Genomic DNA, 25,202 nt, shown 5'->3' on the forward strand with positions numbered 1-25,202 from the left:
CAGGGATTGCGCACGGGTTTTTGAGCTGGGCCGCATCCCAAGCGCTGCGCTCAGCTGGGACCTGGTCATTCTTGCTGCCACGTGCCCCCTCCTCCTCCAGGGGGGGAGTCGTACTGGGGAAAGCCCTTCCGAGACGAGTTCCGGCCCAACCTCTCGCACACGGGCCGCGGTGTCCTCAGCATGGCCAACTCGGGGCCCAACACCAACAAGTCTCAGTTGTGAGTCAATGGGCGGTCATGGGAGGGGCCCGGGGAGGGGGTGGCTCCTGCAGGTTCTCTGTCAGCCTCGCCCTACATATTGTGCCCCCGACCCCGAATCCAATCCAGAAAGTGTGGGGACACGCGCAGACCTGCCTGAGTGCTGGGCCTGTGCACCTGCACGTAAAACGAGTCAGCCGGCAACCCCACGCCTCGTGGTGGTGCCTGCGACAGGCCAGGGCGGCACCAGATGTGGGTGTGGATGTGGATGCCTGGCCGGGGGGCGGAGACCCAGTGAGGGGTCGGGAATTCTGCTGTGAGTGTTTTGGCGTTAGATGCCCGGGTCACCCACCTTGGTCCTAGTAGGTCTAAGTTTTGGTGCTGAGAGGGTGAGAACAGGCTAGATGTACAGGCTTGGGCGGCCTGTGTCCAAGTGTCTGGGGGGTGGGGGCCTGTGTCCAAGTGTCAGTGGAAGGTGGGGGGCGGCGCAGGGGAGCTGCAGGGCCTCAGAGGAGAGTGTTTTCCCAGGAGCCACATGCTGCCTGCGGAGGTTGGTTTGGGCCACATGGCCACTGATGGCGCGTCGAGGACGGTTTGGGTGGCGGCTCGCATGCACCTTTGCTGGCTTCACCTGCAGAGCCGCCTGGCTTGGTGGAATGGGGCCCCAGGTGGAGTGTTTCTCTCCCGCTCAGCCTTCTCTAGGAGCTTTATGAGTTCATCTACGTTTCTTGATTCATGATTCTTAAAAATCCTTAATTTTTTACCTGTGTTCCAGATATTTTCCCAGACTTTAAAAATTTCGGGGAAAGGTGGCACATGTTTTTACATCTCTCCTGTGGCATTTTCACTTGTGCTTCAGGAGTCCCCAGTGCCATCGTGCGTGTGTCTCGGGGAAGTTGTGGAAGGCTTCGGTTTGGGGATCTCACTTGTCCGTGGTGATTGTGTGTGACGTGGGCACAGCGTTTGTTTCCTCCCAGTTGTGCTGGTGTCACTCAGAGCAGTCCCCTCCCCAGGTGGATGGCAGCCTTGCTGGCAACTGAACAGTCAGGATGCCCGTCACAGTCTGTCAGGTAGCTAGTTGGCCCCTCGGCCATTGCGGGCACTGGTGGAGCGGGGAGGGGCCCCCGAAGGGCGGAACACGCCCTCCTGCCTGATGGGTGGTCCCCTGTCTTAGGTGACTTGTTCCCAGTGATTTCCCTGCTCATCCTCCAGCGGAGCCCCTGAGAGAGCTTCCCACAGAGAAGGCACTTCCCGCCAGCCATGAGGGCCTCGGGTCGTCCTCCTCGTGCCCCGGCACTCGGCACCTTCCTGTGGGAATTGGCTCTCACTCTGTTTGTTGTTCCTTCCGCCAACGTTACACTTAACCTGCTCACACCAGCTCCGCACTGGGCTCTGCAGTGAGTTCCAGGAGGTCCACCCTCACTATTTGTTTGCACGTTGCTTTGGCTTTGATTGCTTATTCTCTAATCTGGATTTTATTTTAATTGGAGCGATGTGACGTGTGTTTTATTTATTTATTTAATTAAAAAAATTTTTTTGTGACGTGTGCTTTGGAACAACGGACGTGCGTGGGGTAGTTTCCATCTAAGGATGTGCCTTGACTTCTCCTTGGATGTCTTCTATCTTCTAATGCGATTTTACAGTTTCTTCACATGGGTCCTTTGCCTTCCTGGATAAAGCAATTCCTTAAGGATTTTGTAGTTTGTGATATTTTTGTAAACAGATTTTTTTTTCCCTAATTCTGGGTGGTTATTTTTCATGTAGAGAAAAACTATTATTTAGGTACTTTATCAAATTCTCTTATATTTCCAGTAGTTTACTGAAACTGTCTTAGGCTTCGTAGACATTCACGTTATCAGCTTGAGGGGATGTCCTCTCCTTCCTGGTGCAAACATGGTCCCCTCACCATCATGCTGTGTGTGGGAGGACATGGGCTCTGTTGCGTCACCCGATCAGGTTTGCTGTTGGGCCTACTTTTTCAAGCGAGGTTGCTGAGTTTGCAGATGCTTTCCTGTAGCGTCTGTCACTGTAACATACGCTGTTTTTCTCCCGGAGGCTGTGGGCCAGCCTTTCTGCTGTGTCCGTGTGTCTGTCCTGGCCAAGATTGTAGACTGCTGCTCCCTCCACATGGGGGCCGGCCTGGGTCATCTGTGCAGGTTTGATGGGGATCCGAGTACCGTGGGAGCTGCCCATGGGGCGAGGTGGCCGGCACCTTCTGGGGGGACAGCTGACCAGCTTTGGAGGTGAGGCAGCTGTTGTGACCTCGCTGGGCAGGGACGGCCGCAGAGCGTCCTGCTGACCCTTAGGTGGGCTTTGCTGCTCCGGCCAAGCACTGATTCACATTTTGCTGGAATGGGACTCACCCATCTCTGGATTCTCAGCCTGTGTCCATGCATCCCCCTCTCTCCCCATCCCTGACCACATCTGTGTCCGTTCTTCCTCAGGGCTTACAAGGGTTGTCTGCTCTCACTTTCTCTGTAGTTATTTTCAGTTTCTACTTCGAATTGCTTCTTCCTGGTTTCTGTTCTCTCCTTTCTTATCAGCCTGTGCGTCCCCCGCCCACTGCTTGCTGGTGGCTGGTGGTTCCGTCTCTCTCATCCTGGCAGGGCTATGTGGCAGGTTTCTTAGCCCCATGGGGCTGGGTGGGTGCTCTGCGTGCTGTTGGCAGGGCCGGTGGTGTCACCTTTTATTATTATTTCCAACTCTGCTTAAATAGCCAGTAATAGCCGCTGCTGGATTGGTGGCGGTTTTCTCTTTTTATTTCTAATATTATCGGGTGTTTTGTCTTTTCAAAGAGCTAATTTTAGACTTTATTTCCTTTCTGTTATGTCTTGGTCTCCCTTTTGTTGTTTTTCTGTTTTCCTCCTGTTACTTTAGGTTTATTCCATTCTCTCTTGAGTTTCTTTAACTGTGTTAGAAGTGAGAATAGGAGACCTGCCTGGCGGCCGGAGGTCAGGGATGCACAATTCCGCGATTTTTGACGTCTGGCAGCCCGATGGGCTTGGAAGGCGTGCGCTCCCTGGGCAGCTGCTGACGCGTGTTGATGGAGCTCGGTCCCGCACGGGCTGTGGGGATGTGGGGGCATTGCTGCACTTCTCTGGGGACTGCTCCATGTTGCGACCATCGCCACACTTCCTGCCTGTATCCCTTCTGTCTGCTTCCATCCTTCTGCTTTTAGCCTTGTAGATTCTTGAAGTCTTAAAGCAGTATCTTACACAGCACACACCTAGATCTTGGTTTATTTTAATTCAGCCTGACAGTCCTAAGTGTATTTAACTTTCTAGTCACTGTGCTGCTTCTGGTAATCTTAATTTGTTTTCTACTTAGTCTTTTCTTCTATTTCTTTTTGTTTCCTTCTTTTCGCTCTTCTCCTGGTTTGGAACTTAGACGTTTTCCTTGTGGCCACGAAGTACATCCGTCTAATGTCTGAAGTTACTGGTTAGCGCCCCCCCCCCCCAGTCAACCCGCCGGCTCTCACATCCGTGTCCTCGGGGAGTTTAATTTGCCTTTTTTAAAAAATTAATTTATTTATTTTTGGCTGTGTTGGGTCTTCGTTGCTGCATGCGGGCTTTCTCTCTAGTTGCGGCGAGCAGGGGCTACTCTGTTGTGGTGCGGTGGCTTCTCTTGTTGCGGAGCACGGGCTCTAGGCGCGCGGGCTTCAGTAGTTGTGGCACGTGGACTTCAGTAGCTGTGGCTTCTGGGCTCTAGAGCGCAGGCTCAGTAGTTGTGGTGCACGGGCTTAGTTGCTCCATGGCATGTGGGATCCTCCCGGACCAGGGCTTGAACCCGTGTCCCCTGCATTGGCAGATGGATTCTCAACCACTGCATCACCAGGGAAGCCCCCTAATTTGCCCCTTTTTATACCAAATTAAACATGAAGATTTTTGAGGTTGGCCCTTGTGTCCCTTTCCCACGTGTGTCTGTGTCTGGACCCCTTCTTGCTTGTTGCCTCCTTTCTTCTGGGCTACAGTCTGTGGTCCTGTAGTCAGTCTCTTGATGGGACGGGCTGTGGGCACAGCGTCGGCCCAGTAGGAGGTTGGCGGCGGTCAGGCCTGGAGGCAGAGCCCCTGCCTCTTCCTGCACGGCCTGGTAGGGGGCCGAGGCAGGCAGGTGGGGAGGCGCAGGCTCTCCCTGACCATCCCTCTTTCCCCAGCTTCATCACCTTCCGCTCCTGCGCTTACCTGGACAGGAAGCACACCATCTTCGGGCGGTAAGGAGCTGCACATGAGGTCTGTGTGTGTCGGGGGTGGGCGGCTACCTTCCCCTGGGCTGGGCCTGCTCCCACTTGCCCCGTCTGTGTCTCTGCACAAGTGGGGGCTTGGGGCTTCTCTGGCGGGGGATGGGGGTGGGCAGGGAGTTGGGCTCTCTGGACCTGAGACCCGTCCCAGTGGCCTACCCAGCGCCCTGCCTGCACCCTCAGGCTCTCCCTTGAATGGTCCCGAATCTTAAAGCTGGGCCACATCCTGTCTCTCTCCCCATCTCCTGTCTGGAGCTCGGTACCCATCCTGTGAAGGCCCAGATGGTATTTCCAGCTCTGTGGCTTCATGGTCTCTGTCACACCCCGTCTCTGGTCGTAGCACAAAATCAGCTACAGGCATTATGAGCGTGGACGGGTCCCGATCAATCTTGTTGACAGAGCTGGCAGGCAGCTGGACTTGGCCACCAGCCGGGCCCGGGGACCCCGCCCCTCATCTCTGGGTCCTACTGGCTCCTTCTGGAGCCACTCTGTGCCCCTGGCCTGCACAGGAACATGGCCTTTGGGGGTGCCCTGCCCTGGGCACATTCTCAGGTGCCCTATCGCTCTGCTGCAGGGTTGTTGGAGGCTTTGACACACTGACGGCCATGGAGAATGTGGAGAGTGACCCCAAAACTGACCGCCCTAAGGTATGTGCCCGGGAGCATGGGGGCTGCTCCTCAGGCTTGGCACTGGGCAGGCCCTAGGCGGGCTGGGGCATGCGCCGGCTCTGCTCACCCCCTCCCGCCCCCACCAGGAGGAGATTCGCATGGACTCCACCACAGTGTTTGTGGACCCCTACGAGGAAGCCGACGCCAAGGTGAGGGGGGCACTCGGGGCCCGTTCCGTCCCCAGGAGCCCCACCCGGCCCAAGGGCTCCAGGCCAGACACTCCCCTGCCTGCCACAGATCGCTGAGGAGCGGAAGAAGACGCGGCTGGAGGCAGCGGCCCTGGAGAGCACAGCCAAGACCAGCCAGCCCCAGCAGGGGAGCCAGGGCCCCCAGACGTACCGCCAGGGAGTGGGCAAGTACATCAGCCCGGTGGTCACGTGAGTCTCCACGGTGCTCTCCCTGCACTTACCGCCGGGGGGTGGGCAGCCGGGGGCACCAGCATGAGCTGGCTGCTGGGGGCGCCTTGGTGCAGGGTGAAGGAAGGGGGGTCGGGGCCTGGTACCCACATGGCAGCTCTCGTCTGCTGCTTCTCTCCCCAGGAAACGGGTAGCAGAGGAAGAGCCCTCCACCAGTGCAGCTGTCCCCGTGGCCAAGAAAAAGCCCAGCCGAGGTTTTGGGGACTTCAGCTCGTGGTAGCAGGCTGGCTGCTCTGGATTCTGGTAGGGACTTGGACTGTGTCCCGAGTTGTCTGCCCTTTGAGCTGCAACTCAATAAAGCTCTGGTCTATTGGCCTGGGTCCTCTTTCCTGGCCTTGGGAGTCCACGGGCCACCTCTTCTCTCCCTGGGTAGGACGGCCTGGCCCTGTCTCCACGTCTGCTCCTCTGCCTCAGTCAGGAGGGTGAAGCCAGCTGGCTCCTGCTGTTCCTGGCAAAGGGCGAGCAGAGGTCCTGGGAGCTGGTGTCTGTCGTCCCCCCAGCCCCTGCCAACTCCTCTCCAGCCTCAGGGCCTGGCCTTGTGCTCACACACGACCTGGGGACCTGCTCGGTGGCGTCTCTTTCTACTGAAGATCTTCAAAGCCTGCCCTTTCCGCGCCCTCCATCCCACAGTCCTCCTGACTGTGACGCTGCTCCCTTGGCTTCCAGAAGCTCCCATGGAAGCTGAGGGACAGCTGCCTCCTCCCAGGACCCGTCTACTCCCTCTGCAAGGCCAACAGGGTCATCACTGCCCTCCCCTACTCAGCACTTGTGTCCTCGGGTCAGCAAGGCCACCACCCCCTTGGGCTCTGGTCCCGTTTCTCTCCTTTCCTGCCTCACCCGAAACCTCACGTCAGTGAGTGCCAACAGCTCTTACTTCTAGAAGGTACTGTGGCTCTTTCCGCGTCTCTGCTTCTGAGCCCTGGGCCTGTCTCACCTGCCTCCTCTGAGCCTCATGTGCAGGTCCCCACGGATGGCAGTGCCTTCCCTGCATACGGACCCACCGTGCAGCCCGTCCTCCGAGGCCCCTGCCCATGACCATCAGCTGGGACCTGGGCTCGACGGTGACCTTTCCATTCCCCTGATGCCTTGGGCCAGGCTGCTGTCCCTCACGTCTTCCCAACCCTCTCCATTGAGGGGCTTACACGCCCGTGCTGTCTCCGGGAGCTGGGGTCACGGGGAGGAGGTGGCCGGGCCTGGTGACGGCCAGCCTAAGTGCCCTTGTGGGCCACACAGGGACGCTTGCCTAGGGCGCCTGGACCCCCAGATTGGGGGCTCCACCCTCAGCAGCTCCTTGGCTACCCCGTCAGGTCACGAGACCCGTGATGCCGCTAACTAGGAGACATTGGATGTTGGAAGCTTTATTTTTAAACCTCACAGACAGAGGACGGAGAGCCGGACGTGGGGCCAGAGGAAGCCTGTGCATGTGAGCTTGGCAGTCCTGCTTGAGGGGCAAACCTTCGGGCTGGCCTGGGCTTCTGTCCATCCGTCTGTCTGGCAGCCATGCCCAACTGCCCTGAGGGAAGGCCAGCCACCCTGGGCTGCAGCCCCGCGGTGCCACCCACAGTGAAGGACAGGCCTGCCCAGAGTCTTTGACAAATGAGGGTTTACATTTCTGTAGGTCGTTTTGAGCTTAAATTGTAGTTTTCTAGACATTAAAAACATTCAGATTTTGTTAATTCCCTGGTGAGGTTATCAGGTAAATTAAACTTTTTAAACAACTCCCATTTCTGATCCCTCCTAATATCTGACAGATGCCATCAAGAATAAGCATTAAGGTATAAAAATACTGTCTGTATATGTACTGTGCAGAAGACATTACATAGTTTAACTTAAATGCATTTATAATCCTGGCATCACCTCCCACTCTTCGCAAGGAAAAAAAGTATCTTAAATAAATAAAAGTCACAGGGTGATATTTACTGTTTAGGAATTTAAAAGGGTGGCGCATCCCAGCACTTGACCAGGTCTCGTGAGTGTCCGTCCTCGAAGCTGCTCACGGTCAGTTCATTTGGTTTCAAAAGGAGCTCGGATTTTGCAGAAGACTAACAAGAAAAGTGTTAAGAGTCTTTGTTGGTGTCAGCTACAAAAATACAAAAGTCATCATGGACCACTGGTAAAAACACTTCGATGCCACCACAGAGACGGCACAAAACCAAAGTGCTCAGAGCAGAGGAGCAGTAACTGTGCCCAGAACATACAAAACCTCTAAATATAAGTTGAGTGTATACAAAGGAATTTTAGGAGGTTCCTCAGCGTCAGGAAGCATCTTTTGGAGAAGCAGCTGGGCCACAGGCTGAAGCTTGGGGAGGAGGCCCGGCTGAGGAGCCGCTGGCTCAGGTGGGGTCTCAGGGATTTGTACTCACGTCTCAGGGAAGGTGCTGGCTGGGCCTTCACGGGGCACTGAGGACCAGGCCCAGGGCCCAGCTTGGGAGGCGGCAGAGTGCCTGCAGTGGAGGTCTGCGCTGTGCCAAGCACTTCCCTTGGCAACTTGAGATGCATTCAGGCCCGCTGGTCACCCTCGTGGACGACCCGGCAGGCAGCGCACTCCCCACGATCCAGGCTGCAGGTCCAGGCAGAGATGGTGTCAAAGGGAAGCCCAGGTGAGTGGCTGGGGGTCAGGGGAGGGCCACCCACCAACTGGCAGCCAGTCCCTCTCTGTCCCCAGCCAGCTCACGCTTGTGGCCATAGGACTAACCTCGTCTGAAGGAGTTTGGGAGCCGGCCTGTACCCTCCTCTCTTCCCCCCGCCCTCAGCCCTCTCTCTGACCCTCAGCACTGGGGTCCCGGGAGTCTCATGACCCGGTGACCACACTGGTGGCCCCCAGACGCCCAGTGGCAGGCTGGGCCCACTGGCCAGAGCCAGGTAGAACACTGAAAACGAAAACTGTTGTGGGAATGCCTTTTGGCCTCCATTCTCTGCAAAGCGGCCAAAACCCGTGGGTGGTGCCCACTCCGTGCAAAGGCACAGTAAGTTGGAACTTGAACCTGTGGCAGAAACGCAGGACTCGGGAGGCCGGCTGCTGGGCCTTGCCTGTGTCGGCCCACAGGACAGAACCAGGGAGGCACGGGGACCTGTTGAGCAAACCAAACATCTTCACTGCAAAGTTTAAACCTGTCTTCCAACTGTAACCTTTTCCAAAATTTTAAAACTATCTGGCAAATGTTAAATTTGGAAGCTTAGCCTGCTCTGGCCTCTTTCAAATATGCAAAAAATAATTCTTTTTTTTCAAGTACATCAGAGTAGAAAAGGAAACCTGATTTCCCTTGGTCCAGCGCGTTCCACTCTTAACTCCATGGACCAGCCGCCCAGTGCCTAACCTGGAGCCCCCATGGGCCTGGGCCTGGGCCTGCACACTGGCCCAAGACCGTCTCTGCTAACGACTCGTTCACTCGCCTGTGAGATAAGGAAGCTACTGGCTTAAATAAACATGTTACATTAGACGCATTTCTCTATAGCTTATCTAAAATGTTATTACTGGTGGCCTCTGTTTTTGAACAAGGCTAAAAACACCCTTGGTGCATAGATTCATAGATTTCTGAGAGATTCCTAAGTAAGCACTGCCCTCACAGCTCATCTGCAAGAAGAATAACCAACGTTGTTGTTCCGCGAATCGGGGAGAAGTTACCATACCTTCTCTCCAAACAAGAGGGGAACCTGGCTCTCTGAAGAGACCTCCCTGTGGGCTTTGGGGCTTCGGTCTGGTTTTCTATCAAACACGAAAGAGCACAGCCATACTATCTTAAAGGCATTGGTTAAAGAAGGTGTTAGCTGGATGGATAAGTCACCAGTTGGTTAGGTCTTTTCTCTACATCTTGAGAAATTAGAAAAAGGGCATTGAAACTTTTCAGAAATAACCGTGTTATTGACGAAGACACAGATCAGAGGGACGCCTTACCCAGGGGATTGGCCTGGAGAGGCCGCCTGTGAGGCTCGAGTTCAAGAAACACTGCCATCAGATGTGCCTATGTTTCCATTACTTTTACCGTCTTTTTCACAAAATCGTATTCAAAAGAGAACAGGAAGTTTTCACTTTACTCCCAACCATTGTCTTTGATCATGTGAGCAAGCTCAATGATAAATTTTCCTTCCTTATATTTCTGACTGCTCTCAAAGGCGTGTTCCTTGAAAAGAGAGAGACAAGGTTTCAGGACAGAATCGGTTTTGTTTTTCAACTTCATTTTACACTTTGCAAAGAAAATAACTGCAGTATCACGTCTCCCCAGACGCCCCTTGCGCCGTGTGGTCCAGGGTGGGGGAGGGGTGGCTATCTGGGTGACCAGCCCTCAGGAGCAGGGCAGGTCTGGCCTGGACTCTCAGAATGATGGTGAAACTTGTCGGGAACTACTGATTCAAGTTTGTTACTGAGTACCGACCATGTGCAGGACAGTTTGGGAAGGGAAGCCAAGCAAAGGCCTCCTTCCCGGGACTCCAGATACAGGGGAGTGAAGTCCTCAGGGTCACAGATGGTGGACAGGGGAAGGCCCTTCTCGGGGGCGAGGGATGCAGTGGCTCAGACACAGCCCCCACCCCGTGCTGGAGTCTGGGGGTGGGTGGTGTGTGGGACAGGACCAGGGCCCAGGGCCCAGGCGGGTCCTGGGGGTGGGCCCCGAGGGGTCTGCTGTGAGCACAACTGCAGGGTCATGTCCAGTCCCCCACCTCCCACCTGGCTGGTGACCATCCCTCCCTCCCCCAGTCCATGGACTCTAAAAGGTGTGGTTTTTAAACATGTTCCTTGACTGGCAGCACCTATCCCGCTTCCTGGCATGTTTTGTTTCCACAGGGAATGTGTTCTTTATTACAGCGGACCCGCGGTCACTCACGTATTTCCACCCGAGTGTGGTCTTGCAGTTCTCACAGTAGATGTCCGCCACGGCATGCAGGCCGGTGAGAAGGACCCGCTCCTCCGCAGGGCCGCAGCCCACGTTCACCCTGTGGGGAGGAGGCGCTGGGACCCTCATGGGGCCCCGGGCCCACAGTTCCGCCCCCACCACCTGTTCCCAGGATACAGGGTGTCCTTCCTGACTCCCCCCACCTTTGAACAACTTCTTGCCTCCCCCGAGAATCCAGGATGGGACAGGCTGTGGGGAGGGGCCCACAGTCCTGCTGTCTCGGTGGAAATCAAGATCTACCCCAGTGGGAAACAAACCACACCCAGCCTGGGAAAAAAGCATCTGCTTTTCTGAGCCCTCGATGGCAGCGAGCACTGGCAGGCTCTCAGAAGCAGCACGCGGGGCCTGGTGGCAGACACGGCACTGGCGAGGCCAAGGCAGCGATACTCACACTGAGTTGAAGAGGTAGGCTCGTCCCTGACTTCCCTGAAAGGACTGCAAAGAAGAAAGAGGGGTTAAAGGCTTTGTCGTGGTCAGATGGAAGTGACGCCATTCATCACCAGCTGGAACGCGAGGCCACGTCGGGGCGGCTCCACCCAGAGGGCCTCTGTGCTTGATTATTTTAAAGAACAGCTTACTACTGGCTTTGGGGTCCTTTGAAAGAAGCACCTCAAATTCCTTTTCGACACTAACAACCCACTCCCCCCACCGTGTGGCCAGAGCAGTGCCTGAGCTACACGGCCGATCTGGAGGCCCCGGAGCAGCTCTCCCTCCGAAGCTGGTGCTGAGGGGCTGCCCTTCCACTGAAACTTCTGAATGCACAGAGGGGCCACAGAAGCAGTGATGGCACAGACACCACCTTATCTGATGGCTTTCCCTTAAGATGATGGACCCAGGACTTCCCTGGTGGTCCAGTGGTTAGGACTCTGCACTTCCACTACACGGGGCACGGGTTCCATCCCTGGTCAGGGAACTAAGATCCTGCAAGCCGCACGTGTGTCTCCCCCCGAAAAAAGGACCCTGTCACTTCCTTATCACAAGTACAGAGATGATGTTCTAACTGCCTGAAACAAGAGGCCTAAGCATGGATTCCAGAAACTTCTTGATGACTTTGTTTTCAAAGGAGCAGAAGGCTCCTGCCCAGGGAGGCAGACTTAGAGGATGGGTGGGGGTCGTGACCCACAAGCACGGGGAGGGAGGACAATCACTGTCTCCCGAGGGATTGTTTTAAATGTTCCCAAGTGGTTGGTTATAAACAGGACAAACTGCTAGTCAAGAGTTCAAGGCAATGAGGCAGGTCCTGCCCTCTTCACCCCCAGGGGGCTGCTCGTGGCCCCCACAGCGCCGTGGCCCTGGCAGAGCTTCCCTCCCAGGCTCTTTCCTGAAAGATCCAATTGCCCCCAAGGCAGCCTCTTCTCTTCTTAACTATTCTGAGTTTTAAAATTTTCTTAATTCCCTTATTATGAAACTATTTCCACAGATTTTCCAGGCTTCCTTTGTACTGTCCACGTCCCCTGGCTTTACATGAATTTAACTGCTCTTACAAGTCACTGACTCATCTTACTGTGGGATCTTCAGAGGCCCGTGGCCTGGCCCCCAAAACCCACCACTCGGCCAAGACCACGATGTAGCTGCCCTCACTCACACACACAATTTCCCTCAGTGCCATCCACAGGGCTCCAGACATTCTGGGCCCAGCAAACCCAGGAGGCCATGGGGTGGTTCAGTATTTGTCTACACTTAGGCTCAGTGATCACGGCTGAGGACAGCCTACCGAGTTCTTGACCAGACACTTGCCTTGGAGATCAGCTCATCGTGATTGGCCAGGTGGGCCCTGCAGTGGACACAACTGTACGTTCGGTGGCAGTTTGGCAGATACGCTTGGAAAGTTTTGGACCTTGTCATTTTCACCATCTCCGCTGGGCACTCCTGGCTCAGCTCAGGGCTGGCACGGGAGGAGCTGCAGCTCTGCTGGGCTCTCTGACAGAAGAAACACTGGAACATGCACGCAAGAGCCGTTGTTGTTCGGAGGGCGTGTGGCTCTGTCCACACAGCTGGGGTGAGAGAAAAACGCCACAACCTGTCAACAAGTCAACACAGAGCAGAGGGTCACAGAGAGAATGAAACACAAAAAGTGTGTTTAGGAAGCCTGTTGTGAAGAAGGGAAGTGCAGGCCTAGACGTTAAAGATCTAATACTTCAATAGTAATATGAGTACATAAAACACCAATAGCTAATCATGGCTTAGCCATTCTAAATTTAGTTGGAAGTGGCAGGTGAACTAGTTTTACACATAAATAATTTGAGAAAACTTTTGCCCAAATACATCTTATATTGTGTGGCTTCAGAAAATGTGAAACAGCAGCCAACATGACTCCCATCTGAGTGAGGCCAGCAGCACTGCATACATCTTGTCCCAAACAATGGAACTGGCGACTCAAAGCACCATGACATTTATGAATACGCGTGTGATGGATCCAGTATTAATCTCTGAGAAATTATGTGTCAGTCCAGAAGTAAACCCTCACATATAAAGTCAAGTGATTTTCAACAAGGGTGTCACAACCATTCAATGTGGAAAGAACAGTCTTTTCAACAAACGGTGTGGGAAAACAAGATATTGACATGTGAAAGAATGAAGTTGGACCCCTGCCTCACACCATATACAAAAATGCACTCAAAATGGATCAAGGAACTAAATGTAAAAACTGTAAGACCCTTAGAAGAAAATGTAGGGAATAATCTTCATGATGTTGGATTTGGCAGTGACTTCTTGGATCTGACAGCAAAAGCACAGATGTGTGTGGATTTACAGAAGGTAAAGTGAGAGGAAAATGGGGCAGAGGCACTATGTGAGGAGATGAGGAGGTGATTCCAGAACTGAAGAAAGACACCAATCCACAGGCAAGTCCAACAATCCCAAGCAAGATAAATAAAAAAGCCACACCTGATCACCTAATAGTGAAACTGCAGAACACCAAAGAAAAAAGAAAAAAAGTCTTAGAAGCATCCAGAAAGGAAGGGAAAATTACTTTTCAACAGCAACTTCCCAAGTAAAACAGTGGAACCCAGAAGGCAGTAGGGGAAGGTACCTGTAAAGTCCTGAAAGATAATAACTGCTTTCCCAGAATTCTACATGCAGTGAAAATATCTTTCAAGAATTCAGGAAATGGGGGCTTCCCTGGTGGCGCAGTGGTTAAGAATCCGCCTGCCAATGCAGGGGACACGGGTTCAAGCCCTGGTCCGGGAAGATCCCACATGCCGCAGAGCAACTAGGCCTGTGCGCCACAACTACTGAGCCTGCAGTCTAGAGCCCGCGAGCCACAACTACTGAAGCCCATGCACCTAGAGTCCGTGCTCCACAACAAGAGAAGCCACCTCAGTGAGAAGCCCACACACTGGAATGAAGAGCAGCCCCTGCTTGACGCAACTAGAGAAAGCCTGCGTGCAGCAACGAAGACCCAACACAGCCATAAATAGATAGATAGATAGATAGATAAATAAAAAGAATTCAGGAAATGACATTTGCAGACAACTAAAAAGTTTGACTTCTGCAAAATATCTCTAAAGGAAATCCAAGGATATGATTCAGACAGAAAAACAAAACAAAAAACCCCCACTAAAGTCTAAACTTCAGACTCTAAAAGAAGGCAGAATGGTGAGTAAAGAAAATGGTCAATGTGCAGGTGGGCAGAGCAGCAGCGTCTCACAGAACTTTGAAGAGATCCGCTCATGATGTGTGAGCAGGAGAAGCCAGGGTGAAGGCGCAGACCAATGACTCCCAGAGTCTGGGTACTGTCCAAAAAAGAAGACCCACGTATGGATTAAATGTAGATTCTGGTACATTAAGGATAAATGTTGTAATTTCTGATGAAATGTCTGCAAGAACAAAGAGCAGGTGTATAACTTCCAAACCTGTAAAGGGAGGTGAGGAAGGGAGGAAAAACACCATGGGAAGAACAGGAAGCACAACGACAGAAGGAAGATTTAAACCCAAATATTTCAATGCATATATTAAATATAAATGAACTAAATGTTAGAGTTGAAGGTTTCAACTAGACAGAAAACAAACTTTATCTAGATGCTACTTATGAGACACACACCTTAAACAAGGATGCAGAAAGGATAAAAAGATATGGCTAGAACCTGGGTGGTGGCAACACAGACCTATGAATCATAATTATTTGCTAACAGTATATTTGTTTTATGGATATCTTGTATGTATGTGATTCACACAAAGAAGTTAAAATAGAAAAATGCAAATCAAAACCACAATGAGATATCACCTCACACCTGTCAGAATGGCTATCATCAAAAAGAACACAAATAACAAATGTTGGTGAGGATGTGGAGAAAAGGGAGCCCTCCTACACTGTTGGTGGGAATGTAAATTGGTGCAGCCACTATTGCGAACGGTATGAAGGTTTCTTAAAAACTAAAAACAGAGCTACCATATGATCCAACAATCCCACTCCTGGGCAAATATCCAAAGAAAATCATACTTTGAAGAGATACATGCACCCCAATGTTCATTGCAGCACTATTTACAATAGACAAGATACAGAAGCAACCTAAGTGTCCATCGACAGATAAATGGATAAAGAAGATGTGGTATATTTCTACAATGGAATATTACTCAGCCATAAAAAAGAATGAAATAATGCCACTTGCAGCAACATGGACTGACTTAGAGATGATCATACTAAGTGAAGTTAAGTCAGACAGAGAAAGATAACTATTATATGATACGACTTACAGGTACAATCTAAAAACTGATACAAATGAACTAATTTACAAAACAGAAGCAGACTCACAGACTTAGAAAACAAACTTATGGTTCCCAAAGGGGAAAGGTAGGGCAGGGGGTTGCGGGGGGGAGGGATAAATTAGGAGCTTGGGATTAATTTACACACATCTACTATATATAAATAGATAACCAACAAGAACCTGCTGTATAGCACAGAGAACTCTACTAAATATTCTGTAATCTTTCCCATATAGGGAAAAATATCTGAAAAAGAATGAGTATATGTATATATGTATAACTGAATCATTCTGCTGTATACTTGAAACTAACACAACATTGTAGATCAACTATATTTCAATAAAAATTAACAAAAAAAAGTTAAAGTAGCAAAAGGATAGAAAAAGATATTTAAATAATAAAGTAAAGGGACTTCCCTGGTGGTACAGTGGGTAAGACTCCGCACTCCCAATGCAGGGGGCCCGGGTTCGATTCCTGGTCAGGGAACTAGATCCTGCATGCCGCAACTAAGAAGCCCGCATGCCACAACAAAGACCCAGCGCAGCCAAACTAAAAACAAATATTGAAAAATAATAATAAAGTAAAAACTATATTAAATATATTCATATTTTGCTTATATAGTAACATTTTAAAATTTTTTAAAATTATTTTTGGCTGTATTGGGTCTCTGTTGCTGCGCGCAGGCTTTCTCTAGTTGCCACGAGCAGCGGCTACTCTTCGTTGTGGTGTGCGGGCTTCTCACTGCAGTGGCTTCTCTTGTTGCAGAGCACGGGCTCTAGGTGTACAGGCTTCAGTAGTTGTGGCACACAGGCTTCAGTAGTTGTGGCATATGGGCTTAATTGCTCTGGGGTATGTGGGATCTTCCTGGACCAGGGATCGAACCCATGTCCCCTGCATTGGCAGGTGGATTCTTAACCACTGTGCCACCAGGGAAGTCCCTACACAGTAATATTTAATCGAAAAACTTTATGAGATAAAACAGCAGGGAGATAAACAGCAAGCGTAAATCTTGTTACCTAATAACACAGTCTCAAAATACGTAGGTCAAAAATTGAAAAAACCTTGAGATAAATTTATAATCAAAATAGGACTAGTAATTGTAGTATATAAATAGTTTACATAGTAATTTATATATTTATAGTATATTTAGTATATATAAATACATAGTATATATTTGTATAAAATATAGTATATATTTTACTGCATCTTTCACTAACTGGTAGAACAACACAAACGAGGGCAGATATACAGGATCTGCACATTGTGATGAAGAAACTGGAATTAAAATACATGTAGAAAACTGTATCTAAGAACCACAGACTCATTTACTGCACACATTTACAAAAGTTGACCACACAGCACATCTCAACAAATTCAATGACTGAAACCACAGTATATTCTCTGATGACCACAATACAATTAAATTAGAAATCAATAATAAAGTATAACTAGAAAAACCCTCGGGCTTCCCTGGTGGCACAGTGGTTGAGAGTCCGCCTGCCGATGCAGGGGACACGGGTTCGCGCCCCAGGAAGATCCCACATGTCGCGGAGCGGCTGGGCCCGTGAGCCATGGCTGCTGAGCCTGCGTGTCCGGAGCCTGTGCTCCGCAACAGGAGAGGCTACAACAGTGAGAGGCCCGTGTACCGCAAAAAAAAAAAAAAAAAGAAAATCCTCATATGTTTATAATTTAGGAAATGTACTTCTATATACCCATGCGTCTAAGAATAATGGAAATTAGAAAATATTTTGAACTAAACAATAACAAAATAGGTACTTACCAGAACTTAAAGGGGAATGTAGACTCTTATTAGAAAATAAGCAGGTGGAATTAATGAGCTAAACACCCGTCTTTAAGAAGTTTGAGAAGTAACAGGAAAACAACCCCCAAAAAATGTAAGGAGGGAAAGAAATAGGAAAAAAATATTGAAACAGAAAAGGAAAACTTGGATCCACTAGGGGGGATCGCCAAGGCAAATGTGCATTCTCGGAAAAGACTAATGACCTCTGACAGCAGAGCCAGCCATCAGAAATGCCTTCTGGGGGCAAGTCTCATGGGGAAGAGGTGCTGCGGTCACTTTAAGTCAATATATTGGAAAATGTAAACCACACAGATAAATTACTGGAAAACATTAAGTTAAAAATATGATTCAAGGGCTCCCCTGGTGGCGCAGTGGTTGAGAGTCCGCCTGCTGATGCAGGGGACATGGGTTCGCGCCCCAGGAAGATCCCACATGTCGCGAAGCGGCTGGGCCCGTGAGCCATGGCTGCTGAGCCTGCGCTTCCGGAGGCTTTGCTCTGCAACGGGCGAGGCCACAACAGTGAGAGGCCCGCATACCGCAAAAAAAGAAAAATAAAAATAAAAAATAAAAAAATATATATGATTCAAGAAGAAATAGAAAACCTGAATAATCCTATAAACATCAAGGAAATCAAATCACTGGTAAAAAGTCTCCTCCCCCAATATGCACACATATCAATGCAAATCAAACACACCTACAGGCAAGGAGCTTCCCTGAAGAGTTCCACCATACTTCAAGGAAGAATTCATTCCAATCCAACACAAACTCTTTCAGGAAAGAGAAAGGGGAAGCACTCTCCAACCACCTGATGTAGCTTAAACTGACACCAAACCTGGGTCAGGGCAGTACAAGAATGGAATTCATAAACTGACACCAAACCTGGGTCAGGGCAGTACAAGAATGGAATTCAGGGGAGTTCCCTGGTGACCTAGTGGTTAGGATTCTGGGCTTTCACTGCTGTGGCCCCGGTTCAACCCCTGGTCAGGGAACAGATCCTGAAAGACCCGCAGTGCAGGAAAAAAAAAAAAGGGAATTCACTGTAAGTTTCTTCAAAGAAACCAAGATGCAAACATCCTAATATGACCAAACAGGGTCTAGCAGTATTTTAAAGGATGGTACAATATAATTAAGGTGATTTTATCACAGGAATGCAAGATCATTTAATATCAGAAAAATTTACCACCAATTGTTCTGTTTATCTCAATAGATGCAAAAAAAAAGCATTCAACAAAAATTTAACATCCATTCACAATTTAAAAAACATTCCACACAAACTAAGATTGTAAGAGAACTTCCTTACCTTTTACGAGGCATCTACCAAACAAATAAAAAAATCCCAAAACCACTCACAGCAAACCTCATGCTTAATGGTAAAACTTAGAAAACATTATCTTTGACATCAAGAATAAACCAGGATGCTCTCTACACTGCCACTTCCATTCAACGGTACCAGAAGTCCCAGCCAGCTGGTAAATCAAGAAAAGGCTTATAAGGGAAACCATACTCTCATACAACAGGGTAACAATAAAGTATCTAAGAGCACATTCAGAGACCGGAAACACCTTTACAGAGGACATTAGAAAACTCTGAGGGGTATAATAAAAACCTAAAGCAATGGAGAGCTAAATCATGACCAGGACTGGAAGATACTGTAAATATATGAACCGTCCCCAAAGTAATTGTTAAATGCAATTTAAATCACAATCCAGGAGGGTGTATGTGTGTGTACAAATGAGCCAGGGAGTCAGCGAGACAGAGAGAGCTTTGAGTCTAGAACTTATCTTACAAGTGTCTGCAGGGAAGGGAAAGTTTTCCTTGACCCTCTTAGGGTCCCTGGCTGGGTCTGAAAATGAAACTAACAGTAACAGGAGCAGGAAGCTTTTATACCTTTTAGACAAGGAATCAATAAGTTTGTGAAGAACTGATGAGGCTGGAGGGGTTTGGGCTGGGGTGGTCCATGGTGAAGGAGTAACTAGGAAGACAAGACAAGGTTTGTTTATACAGATTTCTCGGCCCCAATTCCCTGCCTTCCCTCTTCCTGGTGCAGGGAGGGGGCCCTCTCAAAGGGGAGTTTCATGGCCGGGTTCAGGGAAGAAGGTCACTCTGACCACCCCGCTTCTGCTGTTTTCTCAAACTCCTTCAAGCTTAAGATACTCAGGAAGCCTAGGTGCCACACGCTGGGGTGGCGTGTCCTGAACTCCATCACGTCAGAGGCCAGAAGCAGCCAGAGGGAAGCTCGTGCTGCGCCGGAGCCGGCCTGGGAGCGGTCATTTCAGGGTCATTCAGACTCACCAAGGCTGGGGTATCCTGGCTCAGGACAGAAAAACCAGCCTTAGCAAGGACAGAAAGCGCTTGTTCTGACTGCAGTGCTGACTGAACACATGTTGTCTGTTTCAGTATCTTCACCTGAGTTTTTCTCTTTGTATTTAAAGGACCCTTAAATGAATAAACTCCTCTCTTATCCCTGGTGGTTCAGGCCTTCAGAGTCCTGGGCCCCGTTAGTGGCAGAAGCACGGCTCCCAGTGACCTGAACAGAGACTAAAGAAACGGCCTTCACTTAGCCCATCCTTTAGACAAATGACACCACTCTGACTCATAATTAGAAAGCAGGACACCCCTCGTTTCTAAATCAGAGTGGCCTCTGATGGGGCGACTCTTATTTAAAGGGGCAACTTAGGACGTCCCCGGCAGTCCAGAAGTTAGGACTCCGTCCCCCACTGCAGGCGGCCTGGGTTTAGTCCCTGGTTGGGGAACTAAGATCCCGCAAATAAAATAAAGTGGCAACTTGCCAAGTGTTTCTGTTTCTTTGAATTTCTCCATGCCGTGAATGCCCCCCACATGCCGGGGGCCTACCTGAACGCCCCTTCCCTCAGAGCAGCCCCACTCTCGGGCTCCTGTCACCTTTGTGGAGCCTGGTCCATCCTCAGCACCCACAGTCACCCTTCAAAGGCTGGGTGTGCCTCCCACCCTGGCGTCCCGCCCTCCGCCCCTGTCACCGCCCTCCCAGGGGTCCTAGCGGAGCAGCGGCTCAACCTGGCTGGATCTCAGTCACAGAGAAGCATGTCGTGATTTAACTAGGCTTTCAGGCTGGATGTCCCCGAGGCAGGGAAATCCTGGCCAAGTTCTCCAGCCACCAGTACACAGATGGGCTCTTCCAACCACACCTGCTGACAAGTCAGGACCCACCTTTGTACCTGAGGTGCAATGCATCACGTGCCTCACTTCTACTGCAGCCGCTGTGTCCCCGGGGTTTGGGGAGCAGCCACCACCCCACAAAGATGTTAGTGTGGGGTAAGTTCTTAGGCCAAAAACAACATTCTGGATTCCAGAAGTTTCTCTCCTAAAATAAGCATGGATATTTATTTTAAGACAGCGTAAATCAGGCCCATGTCCATATGGTGCTGTTACCACGCTTCCAAAGACAAACCCTGAGAACCAGCACCCAAGCAAGCAGCTGACACTCCCGGGAGGGCGTGGGCTCCCGGCCCTTCTCGTCCCCATACGGGTTCACTTGTCCTCCCAGCCCTGCCTCGCCCATCTGGCTGCGGGGAGGGACGGAGGCACAGGCGGGCAGGGAAGCGGGTCTCCCTGGGGCTGGTGCACAAGCTCCAGCGCTGGCAACAGTGGGGAAGAACACAGCTCAGAAGGCCAAGGTGCTGCCCACGCGCCTGTCCCATCCAGCAAGGAGAGAGCAGCCCATCCAGCACCATCACGAGGTGCCCAAGAGCCTTGTGGCCCAGGCTGCTGCTGGTCTATGAGAATCCCATGAATTAACAGCAGCCCTAAGACACGAGTGGTCTGATTAGTCCCACCGTTCAGACAGGGAAACGGACACCCCGAGAGCTAGTAAGCAAGCTGTGCAGCTGGATTCAAAGCTGAGAATCTACACCCTGGACCCCTGTAAACACGTGTCTGTAGACACGTGAGCAGGTGTGAACATCACAAACGGATGCAAACCAAAGGCACACTGTACCTGTCTTACAACCTAGCAGGTTGGCAAAAATTTTAAAAAGTTGACAACCCCACTGGCGAAGGCACCTGGGACATCACTTCCATCTGGCAGCACCCACTGGCGCTCCCAGGCGCAGGCCCCAGGCCCAGGGTCCATCGCCGGCATTCCGCAAAGTAACCCGGAAAAGGCTGTTACAACATTGCCTGTAATAACGAGAGATTAGAAACCATCTCCCGTCTCACCAAGAGAGACTGGCCAAACGCACTGATGGACTTATCGGAACTGTTTCTAAGGTGGGGCCTCAGCCACTTCCTTCTCACCATCTACTTTTTTGTAACTTTTGATTTTGATACCAACTGTAGGTACTGATCACAAACACACACACACAGCACATGGGCCCACAGGCGTTGGCGGGGGGGAATGGAAGGTGTCCATCAAAGAGCAACAGCACGTGTACAATTTGCTTCGGGCAGTACCAGCTTCCCTTTGCACACATGGACTTCCTACTTAAATTACAGGGTGAAAAGCTTTTTTCCACGTCCCTGGAACCGCAGCCTTCCTGGACTCCTGGACCCGCTGGGAGGGGCGAGAAGACTCCTTCAGTTCTCCCGGCCGCCTCCTGCGCCCTCAGATGAAGCCCCCTCTGCCCTCATGCCCCACCAGCTGCCCCCACGTCCCCCCGTAACCAGCCTCCTCATTCCCCCAGCGTGGCCTGCCTCCACCTCCTCCCACCAGACTGCTGAGGAGGGCGCTGGCACTGAGCCTTTCTTTTCTAAGAACCTGTGATACATTCTTTTTAATTTCTCCCACTAACTAAGTTTCCCAGCCGTGGCCCTGGGATGCCTCCTAGCAGAGGTTGCCTTTTTCCTCGCTAAGAAGGGAAGATGCAGGCATGACAGAGGGAGGGCTGCCCTGTCTTCAGCTGGAAGTGGGAGGAAAGAGCCTGGGAATCTTACGCCATTTTATTAAGCACATGCTAATTGAAACATAATTAAGCATCCCTGTGCTGGGGAAGGGAAGGGAAAAAACAGTGGCAGAGAGAAGCCAGAATGGGGCCGGTGCTGGGGGTTTGGGACCCGTGTGGCTGCGGGAGTCAGGCTGCTGAGGGGGCTCGACCCAACCAAGCCACACACGCAGAGCCTGTGGGGCCTCAAGCTGAGCTGGTACCCAGTCTGTAAAATGGGGGTGAATCGTGAGTCCCACGGAGGACCCAAGAATCACACCAGGTGTCAGGTTGCTGTTGCAGTAGCCGAGGGTTGGCAAGCTGTCTCAACGCCTCACAAACCCCATGGGGAACCCTGGTCCTGGTTCTCAGGCTTCTCAGGTATGGACTACTACGTGGCTTGGCTCCATCACCGGCGACAGGCTTTCAGCAGTGCCGGTGCCACTATCACGGGAGTGATGTCGCCGGCAGCTGACTGGACCTCATTCTCTCGACTTCTTTCCTGAATTCAACTCACACTGCCCTCCCCGGAACCCTCAGCCTCCAGTGACCTGGTGGTTCAGAACTTTCTCCATCCTCCCCTCACTCAACTCTCTGCTCACAATTCCCACTCCCTGCAGGTTTTGCTGATTAGCAGATCTAACTACTTTCTAAGAAGTTAAAAGCAAGTGACTTGCAAATAAAGTGTCAGGGATGAGAAGGTTTTAAGCAGGGAACTTCTACTGCTTCTTCATATTTGAAACTATGTTCCACTCATCAGCCTACCAGGGAGAAAAAGACACTGCATGGAAAGTCCTTGCCCTCTGTACCGGCCACCCCCGCCCCTTGAGAGGATCCTGGCGGAACCTGGTGAAGGCAGGTAGGGGTCAAAGGCTCTCAACATAAAGAGCTTTATAAATTTTAGTGCTTCAAAAATGGAAAAAGTAATGTCTGGAGTTTAGTCAAAGGCATATACCTCTAACAGTTTTTAATTTTGGCAAACATACCATGGCAACATGGGGTGGTAACACCGGGGACACGGAGTGCGGGGCATGTTGGGACTGTCTGTACTATCCTTGCAACTTTTGTGTAAATCTAAGTTTCCAAAATAAAGAAGTTGATTTAAAATCAGAAAGACGGGGACTTCCCTGAGACTGCAGTGGTTAAGAATCCGCCTGCCAATGCAGGGGACACGGGTTTGAGCCCTGGTCCGGGAAGATCCCACATGCCATGGAGCAACTAAGCCCGTGCGCCACAACTACTGAGCCTGCGCTCTAGAGCCCAAGAGCCACAACTACTGAGCCCGTGTGCCACAACTACTGAAGCCTGAACACCTAGACCGGGCTCCGCAACAAGCCACTGCGAGAAGCCCGCGCACCACAACAAAGAGTAGCCCCCACTCGCCACAGCTAGAGAAAGCCCGCGCGCAGCAACAAAGACCCAATGCAGCCTAAAATAAATAAAATTTAAAAAAAATAAAATCAGAAAAACGATTAATCAGATTGGTGATTAAGATCATTCAGTTACTTTTTTAAAGTGCCCACTACAGGCCAAGACTTGTGCTACAGCTGTGCTAAGATGGGGTCCCCCTGGTCCTGGCTGAGGGGCTCCCACACGCAGAAGACACTCTAGCCCCTGAGATGCAAGGGGAGGCAGCGGGAGGGGCTCCCAGAGCCTGAGTTAGCTCCCCTCAGACCAGGTCCCACGGCGAGGGTCGGGGGGACCCGGGCAGGATCGCAACACTCAACACCGGGATTAAGCACAGCTGTCGCGGAGGAGCAGGGGCTCAACCAACGTGTGTTCCATCTCTTGGAGCAGAGCGGAGGCCGCAGCAGGCACAGGTGCAGGGAGAGCAGCAGCTTGCTCAGGCACGCACCTGAAGGCCATCCCCGGAGGAAGGAGGCCTGGGTAGGAGTTCAAGAGATTGAGGGTTATGGGTGGAAAGAATAACATTCTTAGCAAGGAAACAACAGGTTGAGGTATGTATATTTCATACAGAAGAAAAATGCAACTGCACAGAAGAAGCTTGGGGTGGGGACGCCAACGTCGTCCACACCGTGGTCCATCTAAGACGGAACTGCAGCCCTTACCCACGCAGAACTTGACACGTAACCTGGACTCCCGGCGATGCCCGTTGGAGACCGGCCCCGCCCGGGAGAGGAGTCAGGCTCCTGCAGGCTCTGCACCCGTGAAACTCAGTCGGTGCCACAAGTGGGGAACGAATGCGGAGCGAGGCATTTCGGCCTCGCCCTTCACGTGGGCAACTTGAAACGCCCCCCTTCCGTGAACACGCTGGGAGGCCCCTTTTGTCCTCATTTCCCTCCCCAGGCGCGACCTTTCTTTTAGGGGAAAAGCCTGTTACCGTCAGGCGGGCGGCTCCTCCCGAGCCTTCTCCAGGGCGGGGTGGGGAGGGGCGGGAGGAGGGAGAACCGGGGAAACGGTCCTGACCCGGAGTCGCGGTCCGCGCCGAACGCAGGTGGTCTCGCCGCAGCGCGCCCCCCGCCCCACGGCCGACACCGCCCGGTGCGCCCGCCGGGCCCGCCCTACTCACCGCCGCCCGCCGGTCCGCGCCCCAGCCCGCAGCGCCCATCGGCCCGGCCTCGCTCAGCGCGGGCGCGGCTCTCCGGCGGCCCCGGCGCGGCCCGGGACGCGCTGCGGCCGTTGCCTCTCCAGCTGCGCGCGAGACATGTCCGCCGCCGCCGCCGCCGCCGCCCCCGGGCCGCCTGCCCTTTGTTTTGAAGCCGCTGCCCCGCCGCGCCGCCGTTAACGGCCTGGGAGCGCGGCGCCGACCAATCAGCGCGCGCCCCTACCCCCGGACACGCCGCGCGCCCCGCCCCTCGCCCCGCCCCGACGGCGCGCCCCCGCCCCGCGCGCCCCCGCCCACAGCTCGGCCGGCTCGCCCTCGGCTGGGCAGGGCAGGGCGCACGTGCCGCGGTGGGGGGAGCGTCGCGCTCCCATTGGCCGGCCCGCCGAGCGCGGCCTCGGAGCCCGCCAGTGAGAGTCGAGGGCAGCGGGGGCGGGGCCGCGAGGGGCGGGTGTGGGGCGGGGCTAGGGCGGGGCGGGCTCAAAAAGAGGAGCGCGGCGCGCAGGCGCGGGTTGTCCAGGGCTGAGATCTCGGCCAGCGGTTTATGTGGCGGTCGGAATCACGAGTCCGGGAAGCTGGCGGTCGCCTGCTCTTCCCGGCACACGTGGGTCGGCCGAGGCCACGCCGGCTCACAGCCCCGGGGGCTGGGGGAGGGGGCGCGGGCCGGGCTTCCTGGCCGGACCCCTCGACGACCCCGTCCCGAGGGCGGGTCCTCCGCGTCGCCACCCCGCCCCCATCCCGGCCGCTCCAAGCTGCTGGACCTGAGCGCCTTGGATGCACACGTGGCCCGTGGGGAAGCCCCGGACAGCCCGCCCCGCCCCGCGTCCGCACT

At 52.4% G+C, this 25,202-nt stretch overlaps 2 protein-coding genes across 9 annotated transcripts in view; one reads left to right on the forward strand and one right to left on the reverse strand.

The window, feature by feature from the left end:
- PPIL2 (peptidylprolyl isomerase like 2) overlaps window positions 1-7,225 on the forward strand; it is a 24,484-nt gene extending 17,259 nt beyond the window's left edge. Inside the window, exons 15-21 of one of the 2 annotated variants that reach the window (XM_033439632.2) lie at window positions 101-218; window positions 4,351-4,407; window positions 5,009-5,081; window positions 5,189-5,251; window positions 5,340-5,479; window positions 5,642-5,761; window positions 5,892-7,225. In XM_033439632.2, coding sequence (XP_033295523.1) covers window positions 101-218; window positions 4,351-4,407; window positions 5,009-5,081; window positions 5,189-5,251; window positions 5,340-5,479; window positions 5,642-5,738 — 548 coding nt within the window. In that variant the 3' untranslated portion in view covers window positions 5,739-5,761; window positions 5,892-7,225. Of the gene's footprint in view, window positions 1-100; window positions 219-4,350; window positions 4,408-5,008; window positions 5,082-5,188; window positions 5,252-5,339; window positions 5,480-5,641; window positions 5,831-5,891 lie in introns of those variants that run through there. The other variant, XM_049698483.1, reaches the window with a different exon arrangement.
- YPEL1 (yippee like 1) lies at window positions 6,861-24,573 on the reverse strand. 7 transcript variants are annotated; one of them, XR_007471876.1, is made up of 9 exons: window positions 24,338-24,564; window positions 20,099-20,252; window positions 18,800-18,884; window positions 12,145-12,427; window positions 10,799-10,842; window positions 10,339-10,447; window positions 9,414-9,639; window positions 8,503-8,589; window positions 6,861-8,078 (listed from the first exon to the last, which is right to left on the reverse strand). XR_007471876.1 is itself a non-coding variant. In XM_004276032.4 (7 exons), exons 1-7 carry the CDS (start codon window positions 24,374-24,376, stop codon window positions 9,550-9,552), a joined length of 804 nt encoding a protein of 267 aa, XP_004276080.3. In that variant the 5' UTR covers window positions 24,377-24,564; the 3' UTR covers window positions 6,861-9,549. The 7 variants fall into 7 exon arrangements, 2 of the variants coding, with proteins under 2 accessions (XP_004276080.3, XP_049554460.1); XR_007471874.1 differs by having other exon boundaries at window positions 6,861-8,589; XR_007471875.1 differs by having other exon boundaries at window positions 8,503-9,639.
- Window positions 24,574-25,202: the final 629 nt, after the last annotated feature.

The sequence above is a fragment of the Orcinus orca genome, chromosome 15, assembly GCF_937001465.1.
Source record: "Orcinus orca chromosome 15, mOrcOrc1.1, whole genome shotgun sequence".
Classification (NCBI taxonomy): Eukaryota; Metazoa; Chordata; class Mammalia; order Artiodactyla; family Delphinidae; genus Orcinus; species Orcinus orca.

What these genes read in the sequence shown, in the direction of transcription:
- YPEL1 (XM_049698503.1), bottom strand. Translation starts at nt 24,376, where the DNA reads ATGGGCGCTGCGGGCTGGGGCGCGGACCGGCGGGCGGCG. An exon ending in GCGCGGACCGGCGGGCGGCG is followed by an intron (nt 20,253 to 24,337) that starts GTGAGTAGGGCG and finishes TGCTTATTTTAG; the next exon opens with GAGAGAAACTTCTGGAATCC. An exon ending in GCCTACCTCTTCAACTCAGT is followed by an intron (nt 10,448 to 10,798) that starts GTGAGTATCGCT and finishes TCCTCCCCACAG; the next exon opens with GGTGAACGTGGGCTGCGGCC.